This window comes from Euphorbia lathyris, chromosome 1 (assembly GCF_963576675.1).
Source record: "Euphorbia lathyris chromosome 1, ddEupLath1.1, whole genome shotgun sequence".
Taxonomy (NCBI): Eukaryota; Viridiplantae; Streptophyta; class Magnoliopsida; order Malpighiales; family Euphorbiaceae; genus Euphorbia; species Euphorbia lathyris.
In genome coordinates, this window is record NC_088910.1 from 108,846,743 (window position 1) to 108,862,204 (window position 15,462).

At 35.0% G+C, this 15,462-nt stretch overlaps 2 protein-coding genes across 2 annotated transcripts; one reads left to right on the forward strand and one right to left on the reverse strand.

The window, feature by feature from the left end:
* The first annotated feature begins 3,474 nt into the window (after positions 1 to 3,474).
* Positions 3,475 to 13,158, forward strand: LOC136210566 (beta-ketoacyl-[acyl-carrier-protein] synthase III A, chloroplastic). Its single transcript, XM_066001888.1, has 8 exons — positions 3,475 to 3,984; positions 5,511 to 5,659; positions 6,736 to 6,872; positions 9,950 to 10,055; positions 10,143 to 10,261; positions 12,081 to 12,145; positions 12,233 to 12,455; positions 12,747 to 13,158. The coding sequence occupies exons 1-8, from the start codon at positions 3,803 to 3,805 to the stop codon at positions 12,966 to 12,968; spliced, it is 1,203 nt and encodes a 400-aa protein (XP_065857960.1). The 5' UTR covers positions 3,475 to 3,802; the 3' UTR covers positions 12,969 to 13,158.
* A 179-nt stretch (positions 13,159 to 13,337) lies between these two features.
* On the reverse strand, positions 13,338 to 15,109 carry LOC136210565 (probable xyloglucan galactosyltransferase GT19). The gene has a single exon (XM_066001887.1). The coding sequence runs from the start codon at positions 14,940 to 14,942 to the stop codon at positions 13,578 to 13,580; it is 1,365 nt and encodes a 454-aa protein (XP_065857959.1). The 5' UTR covers positions 14,943 to 15,109; the 3' UTR covers positions 13,338 to 13,577.
* Between the last annotated feature and the right edge of the window lie 353 nt (positions 15,110 to 15,462).

Below are 15,462 nucleotides of genomic sequence, written 5' to 3' on the forward strand. Positions count from 1 at the left end.
TTTCCAAATTAGGCATGGCGATGACTATATTGAGATCGTTGAATTAAAAAAAAGTAACATGATTTATATAGATTAAAAATATATTTTTTATTACAAATTTTTCATATTAAGACATACCATTTTATCTAAATAATGCAAAATTTTGGCTTCGGATGACCGTGATTCAACCCATGTAAGGTGGTGTTTGATAAAATTTAAAATTAAGTGTTGAACAAATTAAACTGAATTTTTAAATGATAGATGTTATAAATGCTTTAAATACTAAACGATATAACTGTTTGATAAATACTGAATTTAAAAACATAATGTAGATAATGTTCAACTTGAAAATTTAAGTTAATTTTTTTACTTAGGAGATGACTTAACTGAAATATTTAAGTTGTCTTATCAACCAAGCTTAAAACTAATAAGCACTTAGGGCTCGTTTGGTTCGCGGAATAGAAGGGGAATAGAATAGCCTAAAGGGCGGCCCGGTCGCACTACGCGTCCCCGCTGAGCGAGGGTCCGGGGAGGGATCCCACCACAAGGGTGTATTGGGGGCAAGCCTTCCCCTGCCAATTTATTTGGCAAGAGGCCGCTCCGAAGACTCGAACCCGTGACCTCTTGGTCACACGACAACAACGTTTACCGTTGCGCCAAGCCTATTCCTAAAAAATAGCTATTCCCACCTTTGGTTGATTTTTTTTATGGAATAGCTATTCCATGGAATCCCTATTCCTTGATTTCATGGAATAGCTATTCTTGAATTTAGGTTAGGAATAGCTTATTCCTAATATTATATTTTTGTAATTTACAAAATTATCCTCCATTAAATCCTCAATCTTCTCTCTAATCACTTTCCCAAATCTTATAAATTTTGGTCAATCCATAATTTATATCATATAAAACGTGAAAAATGAAAAAATGATGAAAACGTTAAAAAATGTAAAAATACGAAAAATATGAAACACGAAAAATGTGAAAATGTTACAAACACGAGAATATGCAAAAAATAAAATACGCGAAAAACATGAACAAATGCGAAAAACACGAAGACGGAAACAAGAAAGCAAACACACGAAAAACACAAAATAGAAATAGCGCGAAAAAGTGACAAAACACGAAATATTAAAAAACGTGAAAAATAAAAACACGAAAATGCGAAAAAATACGAAAAAATACGAAAAATGCTAAAACACAAAAACGTGACAATATGTGAAAAACATGAAAATGCGAAAAACACAAACAAAACACGAAAACGTTAAAAACAAAAAAAAATATGAAAAACATGGAAAAACGTGAATAACACGAAAAAGTAACAAAATACGAAAAATACAAAAACGCGAAAAAAAAACAAAAAGGGGAAAAACCGAAAAACTAAAACGTGAAAAATCGAAAAAATGCAAAATAAAACACAATAACATGACAAAACGTGAAAAATGCGAAAAACGTGAACAAACGGAAAAAACAAGAAAATTTGGGAAACACGGAAAAACATAAAAAAACGTTACAAACGCATTTTTCGTGCTTTTAACACTTTTTCATGTTTTCGTGTTTTTCGATTTTTTCACGTTTTTCATTTTTTTTCACATTTTCGTGTTTTCCACTTTTTTCATGTTTTTTTGTGTTAACACGTTTATATGTTTTCGCGTTTTCACTCTTTTCCACTTTTATCTCATTTTTTTCTTTTGTTTTTGTGTTTTAATGGTTTTTTTTTTTCGCTTTTACATTTTGTTTTTTTACCTTTCTTTTTTCGTGTTTTTACAATTTTTCCGTTTTCATGTTCTTATTGTTTTAAAATAAATAAGAAATTACATTTGAGGATAATATTGTCTTTTTAATAAAAAAATTATCTATTCCATTCTACCTTATTCCACCAACCAAACATAGGAATAGTAATTCCTAAGAATTTCTATTCCATTCTTTGCTATTCTATTCCTTTGGAATAACCATTCTATTCCATTCCATTCTATTCCGCGAACCAAACGGCACCTTAATGTATTAATTTTAAGTGTTGAAAATCATTATCAAACATGATCTAAGCCTCAATTTCTCTTAGCAATCAAAGTAAATGAAAAACTATGTAACTGTACATAAAATATAGTTTTCGAAGAAGTATTTAATGATAAACAGACTGAATTTCTGAAAATTATTAGTTTTGTAGAAATAAACAGACTGAATTATTTATTATTTATTAATACTTTACTGTATAATAAATTATCAAATGATTATAATAATATTTATTTATTCATTAAATTTTAATTTATGAATTTTTGAAAATTTTATCTGAATTATCAAATGATTATAATAATATTTATTTATTCATTAAATTTTAATTTATGAATTTCTGAAAACTTTATCTGATGTCCACAAAAACAAATAAAAACCCCGTGCAAAGCACGAGTGAAAAACTAGTTTCATCTCTAAAAGATGAAACTATAACAACTATTATTTAATAAAAATAAAACAACAACACAATTGAGAACAAAAATAGCTACAACATATGAAAAAATTGAATAATTATCTTGAGAAACATAAGAATTTCTTGTAATTTTTGACACTTGTGTTTTCCGATTTTAGTTGTCCATGCATCTTTTATTTCTATGGGATTTCTTCAATTGGAGATATTAGTTTGAAAAAAAAGATAAATAAAAAAAACATGGATAGGGTAGCGAGAGGTATAGAACCTGGGTAACGACAGAAATGAATCTGAAAGATGAAACTATAACAACTGTTGTTTAGTAAAAATAAATCAACAACATAATTGAGAACAAAATAACTACAACATATGAAAAAAAATCGAATAATTACCTTCAAAAATATAATACTATCTATCATCGCCAATGAATATAATGATGGAACACTATCTATCATGCTTTATATAAAGATTTATTTGTGACTTTTGGTTTTTTTTGCTTTGTGTTTTTTCATCTTCCTGTGACCTTTATTTTTTTTATTATTTTAATTAATGATTTAGTAATTGTTTAATATATTATAAATATAAATTTATTATTTATAATTAATTAAATTTTTTTAATTTTGATTTTTTATTACGTTAACACTCATAAAAAATGCTTTTAAAACACTTCTCTTCATTTCTCTCTGCTTCCGCTATTATATATATATGTTAGTAAAAGAAGAAAATACCACAAACCATTTCTTATTTTGTTGTTGTTTTTTTTTTTTTATGAACAATCTTTGCTAGAGAAAATAAACAATCTTTAAGAGACAAAAAAGGAAAACAAAAAAAACCTTGCTTGTCAACTTTGATTTATAGGAGGACACAACACAGCTTCGAAGAAATCGAAAACCATAATTTTGTACCACATGCGACAGAACAAAGACACAGATGGAGAAGTATCTCAGTTCAAATCCTCTGCTTCCTATCCTATTTGAATTCAAAAATCTTCTACCAATGATGGGTAGCCACGTGTACTGATTACAGCACCCAACCATGGCTTATGTGTCATGTTCACTTAGATTGTATCAACACTAAAAATTGAATCTTGGAAATTGGCAAAGGCAATGCATGACTTGACTTACTTGCAGGGAGAGAGAGTTTGAGAAGAAAGAAAGCGTTGGACTTTCCTCAATTTGGATTGGCATAATCGCCCCTTTCTTCTTCTAATCATCATTAACAAGATTTTCCCCTGTCTTTCTCAATTCAATTTCTATCCATTCTAATTCCATGGCTCTAGGTCTATATACACTTGTTTTCCGATTTTGTTCTTCTCTTATATAAGCTAGAGAAGAAAGAAACTTCCTCGATTGTATCTCCCTCACAAGTTCAATACAATTTTGATTTGCTTGGTGAAGTGTATAGATGGCAAATGCATCTAGTTTCTTCAGTCCTTCAGTTCCCACCCTAAGGAGTAGGATTAAGCCTTCAATAAGAATTATTGGATCTGGGTTTTTCTCTTCTGAGGGAATTTCAAAGAGGGTATTTTGTTCCAGCTCCGTTGAAGGTGCAGAGAATCTCTCAACTTCTCAATCTAGAACATCCCGGTGAGTGCTTTGCTGATTGAATGACTTCCTACTATGCTCAATTTTCAAATGGGTCTGCAAGTTGTTATTTATTGAGTTCTTTGATTGTTTGATCTTATATTATTTGTTTTTCAATTGTAGTAAAAATGCATTGATCTACACTTTCTTCTCTAAGTGCTCTCCTTCCCCCTTCCGCTGCCGTAATTCCCCTCATTTTTTCCGATGATCAAACCACTGAAAACCCAACTGGGAATAGTAAAGAGAGAGTTTCTGATAAAGAGAGAGTTTCTGATCTTAAGTATCAAAAGGAAACCCATGTGAAGGATGTAGGCAGTGAGTGTCCTGTTTGTTTGTCTGTTTTTGAAAATGGGGAAGAGGTCAATCAATTGGGTATTTGTAACCATTTTTTTCATGCTTTTTGTATTGTTATGTGGTTGACTTCTCATTCTAGTTCCCCCTGTTTCCGTGCTTCTGTTGCTCCTACGAAACGCAGCTCTTCTGCTTCTTCTCCATCAAACAGAAATAATGATCTTCACCAGGGTCTGCCTGATGCTTCCAATTTGGTTTAACAAGATCTTCCCTTTATTAGTAGTTAGTCTGAGTTCATTGGTCTGAGTTTCATGAGTTCGTTTTCTTTTGGATCTTTGTGTGGCTCAAATACATTTGCTATATACATTGTACAAAGAAGAGGAAAAAAAAAAAGGAAGGAAGAAAATTCCACATTTACATTGAAACTTGTCCCTTTTACTTTAATATTTTTTATATTGAAATATATTGGTTATTTTGTTCAATAATTGAGATAAATAAGCTAAATATGCGTCTTGAGTGTGGTTTCTGTTAGTTTATGGTTAAATTAATATAGTTAAAGGGAAATAATTAGTTCATAATTATGTTAGTTAAGTGATGCTTGACTAATGTAATGACAACTCACCTAACCCACAGTCTACGCCTATTCTCATTGATTAAGTTGAATAATTTTGGTGTTAGTACTGCAAATAGGCTTCTAAAGTATACTGTTATTGAATTCTCCCTTCATTGAGGTGCTCATGCGCTGGTAGAGAAGGTGTGCTTCTGCAATTTTCTGACCTTCTCTGTTAATTTCCCTTGCTGTTTTTCAAAGGGAAGTAAGGAACGTATATAATTGGAGATTTGAAAGAGAATATATAATGATCATAATGCTCAATGGATTATTGGTTTTGTTCATAAGTGCTAATTAGCTGCTAATTTGAGTGTGATTCTGCTGGAGTGGATTTAAAAATCTTGTGGATAATGAAGTTCTGGGGGCATTGCCCTTTTCATAACTTGGTATGTTGCTTAATGATTTATCATGCTGGGTCTGCTATTGCTTTTGCTTAAAATTAGTGCGTTACTTGCTGCTGGCTAGTTGTGTCTAGCTGTGTATTTTTTTGGTAGTTGTGTTTTCTGTGCAAGGAGCACTTGGGGAACAGATGTCTTATATGCATAATGGGATGGGGATATTTTAGAAAAGTAAAATCTTATTCAGATACTCTATTGTTGCTGTAATTTTGACTGCTGCTTTTGAACAGGCTTATTAGTAAAGGGTGTAAGTTGGTAGGAAGTGGCTCAGCAGTACCCACCCTTCAGATTCCAAATGACGAGCTTGCTAAAATAGTTGACACTAATGATGAATGGATATCTGTTCGAACTGGTATTCGCAATCGGCGAGTTATTACAGGTTAGTACTCACTTGTTATTGAAAGAGATCAAGTTTAACGTTATTCTCCTATTATTTAGACAGATTTACTTTATCATAATTATTGAGGCAGTATTATCTTATTTAGGCAAATGATATTGTATTACTTAGATGGTTATATTTACTTTCCTATTAGTTAGATAGTAGTATTTTATTTTAGGAAAAGATATGCTAGTAATTTTCCTAAATAGTAGTTTTCCTAAGTAGAGGGCGAGCCTTGGCGCAACGGTAAACGTTGTTGTCGTGTGACCAAGAGGTCACGGGTTCGAGTCTTAGGAGTGGCCTCTTGCTAAATAAATTGGCAGGGGAATGTTTGCCCCCAGTACACCCTTGTGGTGGGACCCCTCCCCGGACCCTCGCTCAGCGGGGACGCGTAGTGCGACCGGGCCGCCCTTTTTTTTTTTTTAGTAGTTTTCCTAAGTAAGAACTCTTCCCTATTGTAATGTCTTCTTGTCTCCTATTAGAGGCAGCATCTTTACAATGAAAAAAGGAATCGTTGATCTTGAGAAATATTCAGAATTAGGGAGTTATGGTGATCTCTTACAAATCACCAATTGAGCTTCAAGGATAGGTGATTCGAAGAACTAGAAAAGCAAGGGAAATCAAGGATTTTCTTGCGAAAAGACATGCGATGAGATTCTATTTGTGGGCCCATAACAAATTGGTGTCAGTGCCTATTCGTGGGAAATCAAGTACTTAAGAAAAATTGCCTTGAAACATGAAACAGGAAACTGAGTTGCATTTTAAAGCAGGATGTTTTTAGTATAGTTGATCATACATGTTAATGCAAATGTAGTAAATTGTTTTGTTTTTTTTCTTACCCAATACCCTGAGCTTCCTTTATAATTCCCTCCCAATCCACCTATTGATCGATTGGTTGAATAGTGTTTGATTAAATTGTCTCGGAGCCATCTATATGATTGTTGCTGGGTAGAAAACCCTGATTAGGTATAATGGTAACACCAAACTGATAACTTGTGTTTTGAGCAATATTGGCCTTTGTATTTATCTGTTTCCTGGAAGCAGTTCCTTGTTTGATTCACACGTCATTGTTACAGGTAATGAGAGCTTGATTGCTCTAGCTGCGGAGGCAGCATCAAAAGCTCTTCAAATGGCAAACGTTGATCCTGATGATGTGGACCTAATCTTGATGTGCACGTCTACCCCAGAGGATCTTTTTGGTAGTGCTCCCCAGGTATGGGTTATAAATTTTAATTTCCATACGTGTAGTTAAATCGTTGGATGGATAGCAGTTTCCATAGTTGAGCTGTAGCTGTATGATATGACCATTATCTGTTGTCTGGGCAATTTCTGCATATTGGTGGATAAGAAAAAGGATAGTCTGCACACTCAAATAGACATATGGAGCTGTAAATTTCATATGAACTTCTGAATGTGTATTGAATTATTGACATGTATACACAATTCCAGTACTTGCTTTTGGTTCTTTACTTTCGTCATTTAGATCATTCAATATGGATGATGACATGTCTAAATATGACATGTTCAATATGATTTTTACATGCAGTATGGCATATGTAGTTGATCAATGATAAACCAAAGTAAGAGATTTTAAATTAACTAAAGTTCTAGATTCATACTACCGAAGTTTTTGTTGCTTACTTTTGCTCAAATTGCTGTTTCCTTCTCTTGCCATCGTTTCTCTCTTGAGTTCCTACGACTCTACTTCAATGGCTTTTGCCATTACCTTCTTTATGAGCATCTGAAGTTCATTTCACCTTGTGAAGTTAGTATATACCTTATGTTTGAGTGCTTCTCATATATGTTTAGGCATAATGGTTGCTGCCAATGACGGCTGACCTGAGTTGTAAGGAGTCTATACCTCTACTTGATAGGTTTTAGGTTTGAGTACCTACTCTGTCAAAATTTAACCCCCTTTCATGTGCATTTGTAAATTCCACTGTAAACCCTCATTGAGGTATGTGGTTTACCCTGACTTTGGGAGCGGGTAGGCCTACCCTTATCTAATGGTTGCTTTTGCTTCAGCTGAAATTTTTGAATGTTGAGCATCCAAGTTGCTATTGTTAGCCTCACAAGATTTCCTCAGATGCAAGACCTCTTTTTGGAGTCTGTCTTAGAGAAACCCTGAAAAGTAAAAAAATGATAAAGTTATAAGAAAAGCTGTTTGAGCCTTTGAGGAATGTCTGCCTCAGTAATTTTTCAGTTGAAACAGTAGCCCTGCATGTGAATGTTTTTTTTTTTTTTTCAATCAACAACATTTTTAACTGTTAGATTGTGTGTTTTAAATTCCCTCAAAAGATTTCTCAATCAACAACGTTTTTAACTGTTAGATTGGGCGGACCAGACCCCACTTAGGTTCTTCTCTCATCCTTTTCTCTACCATTATCATGTGTTTTTTGTGTCTTTTTTTTTATTATTAAAATATTTTACAATTTTATTATTGAGAAATCTTTTGAGGGAATTTAAAACGCACAATCTAACAGTTAAAAATGTTGTTGATTGAAAAACAAAGGATTCACATGCGGGGCTACTGTTTCAACTGAAAAATTACTGAGGCAGATATTTCTTAAAGGCTCAAACAGCTTTTCTTAAAACTTTATCATTTTTTTACTTTTATATCAACATTCATTATTGATATTCGAATTTTCCTTACCAGCATCCCTATTCTTCATTTCTGCGGAAATTGCAGAATCTTGATTCTTATGCTTTTCGATATTTGCATCTGTATTTTCCTTCACATATGTGTTTTCCTTCCCACTGCTATCAATAACCTTACTTCTAGATACCCACAGACTGTTTCTCAATTTGTTATCGCCAGAGCCATATTACTTTTTGAAGCTGTCAGTTCTTTTCAATGCTACAGCGACATCCAGCTTTTCATTTTGGACATTTAGTTACTGTAAAAGGAGTTCTTCTGCTCATGGAAGATGCCCTTGGCTGTGAACTAGACCTCTTCCTAAGCCCTCCACTATTTGTTAGGAATCCTAGGAATTTACTAGTTTTGCTTGTTTAGGGACATAAAATGCATCCAAATTAACTGATAATCTTGATACACACTTCAAGACTTCTACCAGTATCATCATCCTTAATTTCAACTTTTCCTAGAATATATTCACACTGGCAAAAGATTTAGCTGGTTAATTAACAGTGTCCAGCATTGAAAAAAAAAGGATGGGGGAGTCAAATCCCACCTTTAGTTGTGCTGCTGCCTTAGCTGTCCTCTCGGATACAGCAAGCTCGTCTCTTAGCCTTTTGCATCTGTGCCTACATATACATGCAGCACTAGAATTAGAAACGATATAACTTATACTGGATTTAGTATCATCTGTTATTATGGTTTCAATCAAGTTACAATATCACGTTGGAAATTCAGCAATGATGTATAATCTTGCTAAAAGACACAGAATATAGCCTCAAACCCATGGAGATCAGGTGCAAGAAGTTATTTCGATAGCTGCAACAGCCCTCTCTCTTCCATCCATGGCTTGATAGGCATGACCTTGTCATTTTCATCCTTCCACTCGTTAGCATTTACAGTTGCTACTTGGTTTGCGGAAACATTGGCTTTTGCTAGCAATCAACAACCATAATTTCTTTAAAGAAAATTGCAGTTGCATAAGCTCATATAAGTCTGAAACCTAAGTTTAGTTAAGAGATTTGTCTGTTATATTCACGGATAGTGTTGGTTGCAGCTCCAACAGCTAGAATGACCTCTTCAAGCGTAGGGCAAAGCTTTTCGACTCAAAACCTTTTGGCATTTTGTTTTCTCTAGAATTCTCTCTCTTCCTACAAGTGATGCACATAAAATTAGCTTCTTTACTTGATCCTCATATCATACAAAATGTAACCATGCTTAGTTAAGAAATGTTACCTGGAAGATTTATACCTGTCTCTTCAACTCATAATATTGGTTTGAACCTCCTCAACTATTAAAGCCCTTTCCAGAGCACTCTTCAGGATTTGCTCTGCTTCAAGCAAAGCTGATTCTTTTGACTTCGTTAGATGTTCCATTACCTCCTTCTGTAATGCTGCAATTGCACAGCTAATATTACTGTTTGTTTTGACATTGGATGATGACAATGCTGGTCAGGGCTTAGCCTCATGCGTCCATCCTGTTCTTTTCCCTCCTGTAAAGGATTGTGGCATAAGTATATCATGTTTCCTGTCTCATGGGTATTAAGACTCATAATTCACATTTGGATAGTTTAGGCTTCTGATTCTTAGCAATGAAGTTGCAATAATCATAACTTATAAGTTATTATATATGTATTTTTGTGTATATAATTGTAGATACAAAAGGCACTTGGCTGCAAAAAGAATCCCTTGGCTTATGATATTACAGCAGCATGTAGTGGATTTGTGTTGGGTCTGGTCTCAGCTGCTTGTCACATTAGGGGTAAGGAACTTGTTTAAATTTCAGTGATCATTCTTAAACATCACTTTCAGGTTTAACTTGAACTAACTTTGTCGATGTTGATTACAGGAGGTGGGTTTAAAAATGTATTGGTAATTGGTGCTGATGCTCTTTCTCGATACGTTGATTGGACTGATAGAGGGACTTGTATTCTTTTTGGGGATGCTGCAGGTGCTGTGCTGGTACAGGTATGGTTTCTATTGTGCCCTTTCTTTGGCTTGCATATTTGTATGTGTAATTTTGTAGCTCAGATATGCACCAAGTTATTCTGAGATAATACTTGTCATATCTACTGGAAATACCCAGTGATTCCATAACTTTTGGTAACTCATACAGCTTAGACATCCTCCCAAGGATTCTGAATAAATCTAGGGGCTCGCATAATTTTTTTTTTTTCTTAAGCTGTTTACTTGGTGGAATTACTGATCCTCAATAAAGTCTAATGGTCAATAATCAACTTGCTCATTCAATAAAGTCTACTAGATTGAGATAAATTCATCGTGATTCATGACTTGTTTATATTGTGAAATTCATGTGTCCATCAATGAAAATTCCATAACTGGGAGTACAGCAACACTGATCATCTGTACTGATGTCCACAGAAGTTAAGTGAGTCCTGTTATTAGTTCATATTCAATGATGAGAGCTAACACTCATTGAGAATCTGCTCAGCTCTTATAAGGTAAGCTTCATAGCTCCAACCAGGTTTTGATGTCCTTTTTTTAGGTTGGGTTGCTGGATATGGGATCCTCGTAGTAGGCTGGACCAACATTCAGCCGAGAGAGGCAGCTTTTAGAAGCAACAGGTTGGGAAAAAAAGAGAACGCTTTGCGTTTTCTTATCTTCTTCCCACCCTAGAAGTAGGAGTAGCACAAAAGACATATGTTCAGGCTGTGATCTTGGTTTTAAAAAAAGTAAGTTGATGAACTTTCTTGACGAAGTATTTGAAGTCCCACGAATATGAAGTTTCGAACATTCCTAGGAATGGAATGTAAGGAACATTTATTATCGTGGATTCTGCGCATCCATAGGCAGTTTCTCCTTTTTTGAAAAATAACCTTCAGAAAGATCCGAAAGAGATTTAGGTGACTCCCCAGTGTTTTTGAGTTGGGGAATTACATCCCAATCCCTTGGTTTGCACACCACAGGTAGATTTAGTTTGATAGGAAGAAGACCAAAATCGAAATTATATAAGTAAGAGAAGAAAGCGTTGCAAACAGTTGATTAAGTAGGCTGACTGTTGTAACTTATTTAAGCCTTCAAACAACATAAATGATGTTTGATCTGCAGCTGATATATGCTTCCAAAAACAAAAATGTCTTCATTAAATTATGATGTACAACCCGTGTTTTAATAAATTAATTATACAGTGGTAATACTCTACTGAGATACTGGTAATCTGTGGTGTCTAGTACATTAAACACGGGTATACTTGATTGCACTGAGAATAATTTACTAATATCATGCTGTTTTCTATCAACTCTTTGCTCATACATAATTGTGAATAAATGGTTTGTGAAATTATAGCTGTAATTCTGATGAGCAAACAGGGTCGGTTTATAAATTTCAACAAGTTAAATCATGGCAGGTCACTCATATGCTGCTGATATCTATTTAAGACTAACCTGCTGCATTTATTAAAAAGTTTGGTCTGCTTAACACTTGACAGTGTTGCTAATTGATGATAGAGCTGATCACCTAATCTAAACTACAAAAAAAAGCCTTGATATTATGATATGCTCGCTCATCGAAATATATAACTGGTTTACTAAAATTGGTGTGGTGATGCAAAGAGTTCTGTCAAATAGCTCTCAACGAAAATCATTGTTGCCTGTCAATTTGGGGACTCTGGTAGGGAAAAAGAGCTTGGTGACCCCTTTTGTTCTTTTTCCTTGGTTAAAGCTATCTTAAATTTGATTGTTCTTCTCCTGAACTCTGACTTGTTCCCTTCTCTTTAGGTTAATTTATAGTTGCCTAGTTTTTAATTAGTAGTTCTATGGTTCTGCAGGCATGCGACGATGAGGATGACGGTTTATTTAGTTTTGACTTGCATAGTGATGGTGATGGCCAAAGGTACATATTTATATGTTTTCGAGTAAATAATAAGTTTCTGCATTTTCTGCTTGATCTGCAATGATCACAAACTCTTCTTTGATGCAGACATTTGAATGCTGGCCTCAAAGAAAATGACGTGGACCATGAATTGGGATCAAATGGCTCTGTTTCAGGGTTTCCTCCCAGGCGTGGATCATATTCTTGTATTCATATGAATGGAAAAGAGGTGTTTCGGTTTGCGGTACGATTTGTACCACAGTCCATAGAGTCTGCTCTTGAAAAGGCTGGTCTCACTGGGTCTAACATTGATTGGTTGCTGCTCCACCAGGTATAAACCATGCAGAATCATAAATTACTTGAATTACAGGATGAAATTCTAATATCATAGCACGCCTAATCGCAGCAGTAGATTTGTAGTAGGTCCGGAAATCATGTGAATGTTTCTGTTGGAAAGTAAGCTTTTGCTGGTCTAGAAAGAGTAATCACAAATATCATATTTTCTTTGACTATGCATAAGAGTTGAACCTGCAGATTATTAGAGAATAGTAAATCTTGCGAGGTGCCAGCATCTTGTATTTGTACCCGTGAAAAACGGATAAAACGAACTGAATTATTGCAGGCAAACCAGAGGATCCTTGATGCGGTTGCGACACGGTTAGAAGTGCCATCAGAAAGAGTGATTTCAAATTTAGCAAACTACGGTAACACAAGTGCTGCTTCAATTCCGCTGGCATTGGATGAAGCTGTTCGAAGTGGGAAGGTGAAACCAGGGCATACTATTGCAGCTGCAGGTTTTGGAGCTGGCTTAACTTGGGGTTCTGCAATTATAAGATGGGGTTGAGACTTTCCTTTTCCTCCATTGAGCAGTATACAAGAGTTTAAAGGAAGAAGAGAATTCATTGTAACGTGATGTCTCCTTTTCAATATGTATTGCAGATAATCAGAATAGCTACAAATGCAAAATTTCTTTTGCTTTTCTTTTCTTCTTTTACTTTTGCACCTCTAATAAAGTTTTTTATTCTTTTGCTTTCCCTCGACTCCCAAAGTTTCCTTCTATTTCCCGCAGTTCTATTTTGTATTTTTCACTCTAAATAACATAATATAAGTGTTTGATTAAGATCGAAAAACAATTGGTTACAACTATGTGGGAAGCAAAATCAACTACTTTCTAGGAGCGACAACAAACCATAAATAGTTAATAACAACAAAATAGCAAAACCAAATAAATTCTATCTGAAGAATAAATATAAGAATAAGTACAATTCCTGACAGATCTAAGTGGGTTAAGCATTCATTTATAGTTGGAAAACTCTATGAGAACCGTGTGTACATTTTCTCGTAAATCATTAGAGAGCACCACAAGCATCCTGGATCCGTAACTGAGTACAGATAGCACCACAAGCATTCCGGATCCGTAATCAGAAATGAAATGGAAAAATGGTGAATGGTGTCATTGATCAAAATCTCGTCTTGTAAGTCTAGAATTGATCTTCTCCAAAGCACCTTCAATGGCAATATCAAAAGCATCCTTCTGAGCTCTTAAACTAGATGAACTACCATGCTTCCTGTATACTACTCTAGGAATCAATTCTATAACTTTCTCCTTCATCTTCCTCACTTGAGCTCGTGGAATTTTCATTAACACATTCAAAATCTTCAACCCTTTAAACACCACTTCTTCCTTAGGTATAAACACTGAAAATTCCCCATACATCTCCTCCGGCAAGTGCCACCGGTACTGCAATTTTGCGGTCTGTTCTTCAAAGAAAACCGGAATGCAGCCACCGATAATGGCATCAAAAGTCGATCTCCGAGTTGGAGTATCCCCGGGAGGCTGCAAACAGAAGGTAGCTTGAACAATTGGCCTCATATACCTAATTGGATCATGTTCACAAATCCCATTTGAACAATCTACCAAATCACACACCTTGTTGTAAGAAAGGTATTTATACCCCTGATTTCCTTGAAAATTATTGTCACTAACGTTTTCACATTCAGTCCTAATGCTCCGACGAATATTAGGGGTGGCTCCGACACCTCCACCGCCGGCAAAAAGCAACAAAGTGGTTCTTTTAGAATTCCTAACTCGTTTAATCCATGAATCCAAAAGGGTTAAAGTTGGGGGGTGAAATGAAGTCAAGTAAGGAACACCCAATTCCTGCCATGGCCAAAACCTACCCTCAACAATTAAAGCAGTAACATTATAAAACTCAGGCAATTCGAGAAATGAAGTTCCCCAAATCGGAGGATCAATATCTACAGACTGAGAGAAATCCCAAGCAGGACGAGCCATTACCAGAAAATGATCAAACCCATCTTTTCTCCTCCATATACCGGGATCATTCCGGCGAAGAAATTGGTACAATTCGAGGCCATGCTCCATACTATTATTCACATCAGGACCATAAAGATACCTTATAGCATCAATTGCAGCATAGTAAGGCAAGTAGACGGCATCAGCGAGATTGGGATCGGGAGTGAGACATGGATACTCAAGCATCCGGCGATGAAATATGACCTCAAGCATAAGAGGATCAGAACGGTACCATGATTGAGAGCGGTTATGGGTTTTAGGGCCAAGGCCATGATTGGTTAGATAAGGGCAGAAATTATCAAAAAGTGGGTAGCTTGAACAGTTAGAGAGAAGATCAAGGTTGAATCTTGGTGGTAAGCGTCTGATGTGGATCCAACGATTAGTGCAGTCTATCTGTGTTTCTTCATTTTGTTGCTGCCCTTGTTCTAGAGAAATGGTTGGATTAACAATGGAGATAAAGAAGAGGAAGAGGGAAAGAGAGAAATGAGATTTACAGGCCATGGAAGGATAGATTAGAAGATGGAGAAGATGAGGGGGTTAAGAGGAGAGAGAGAGTTTAACAATGGTAGTTTTTTTTTTGCTGTTTTGGTAAGTTAGAGTAATGTTGTGGACTTTTTCATGGTCTACTTTTAGACTACTACACAGCAACAAAGGAAGTGGTGTTTTGTTTTGTAATTATGGTTTAATTTTACAAAGGTAAACAGCCAGCAATTATTATGACATAAACATAAACGAGTCTGTGGGGTTGGGTTTGACCCTTGATTGTCGGTGGCAAAGGATTCCCATTTCACGCGTTATATGCTTCTCTTCTTTTTTACCGCTACTACGACTGTCACTCCGCGAGGAAATTACACCAACAGTCAAATGTTATTTTACATTTAAATTTGGTATTTTATTGGAAATTCCTTATTTTCTATCGATAAGAATATAAAAAACCCAATTATTTTTATTCTTCTATCATATGAACGGTTACATTATTTTTTTAATAATTATTTTTATTTAATTGAATTATTAATTAGAT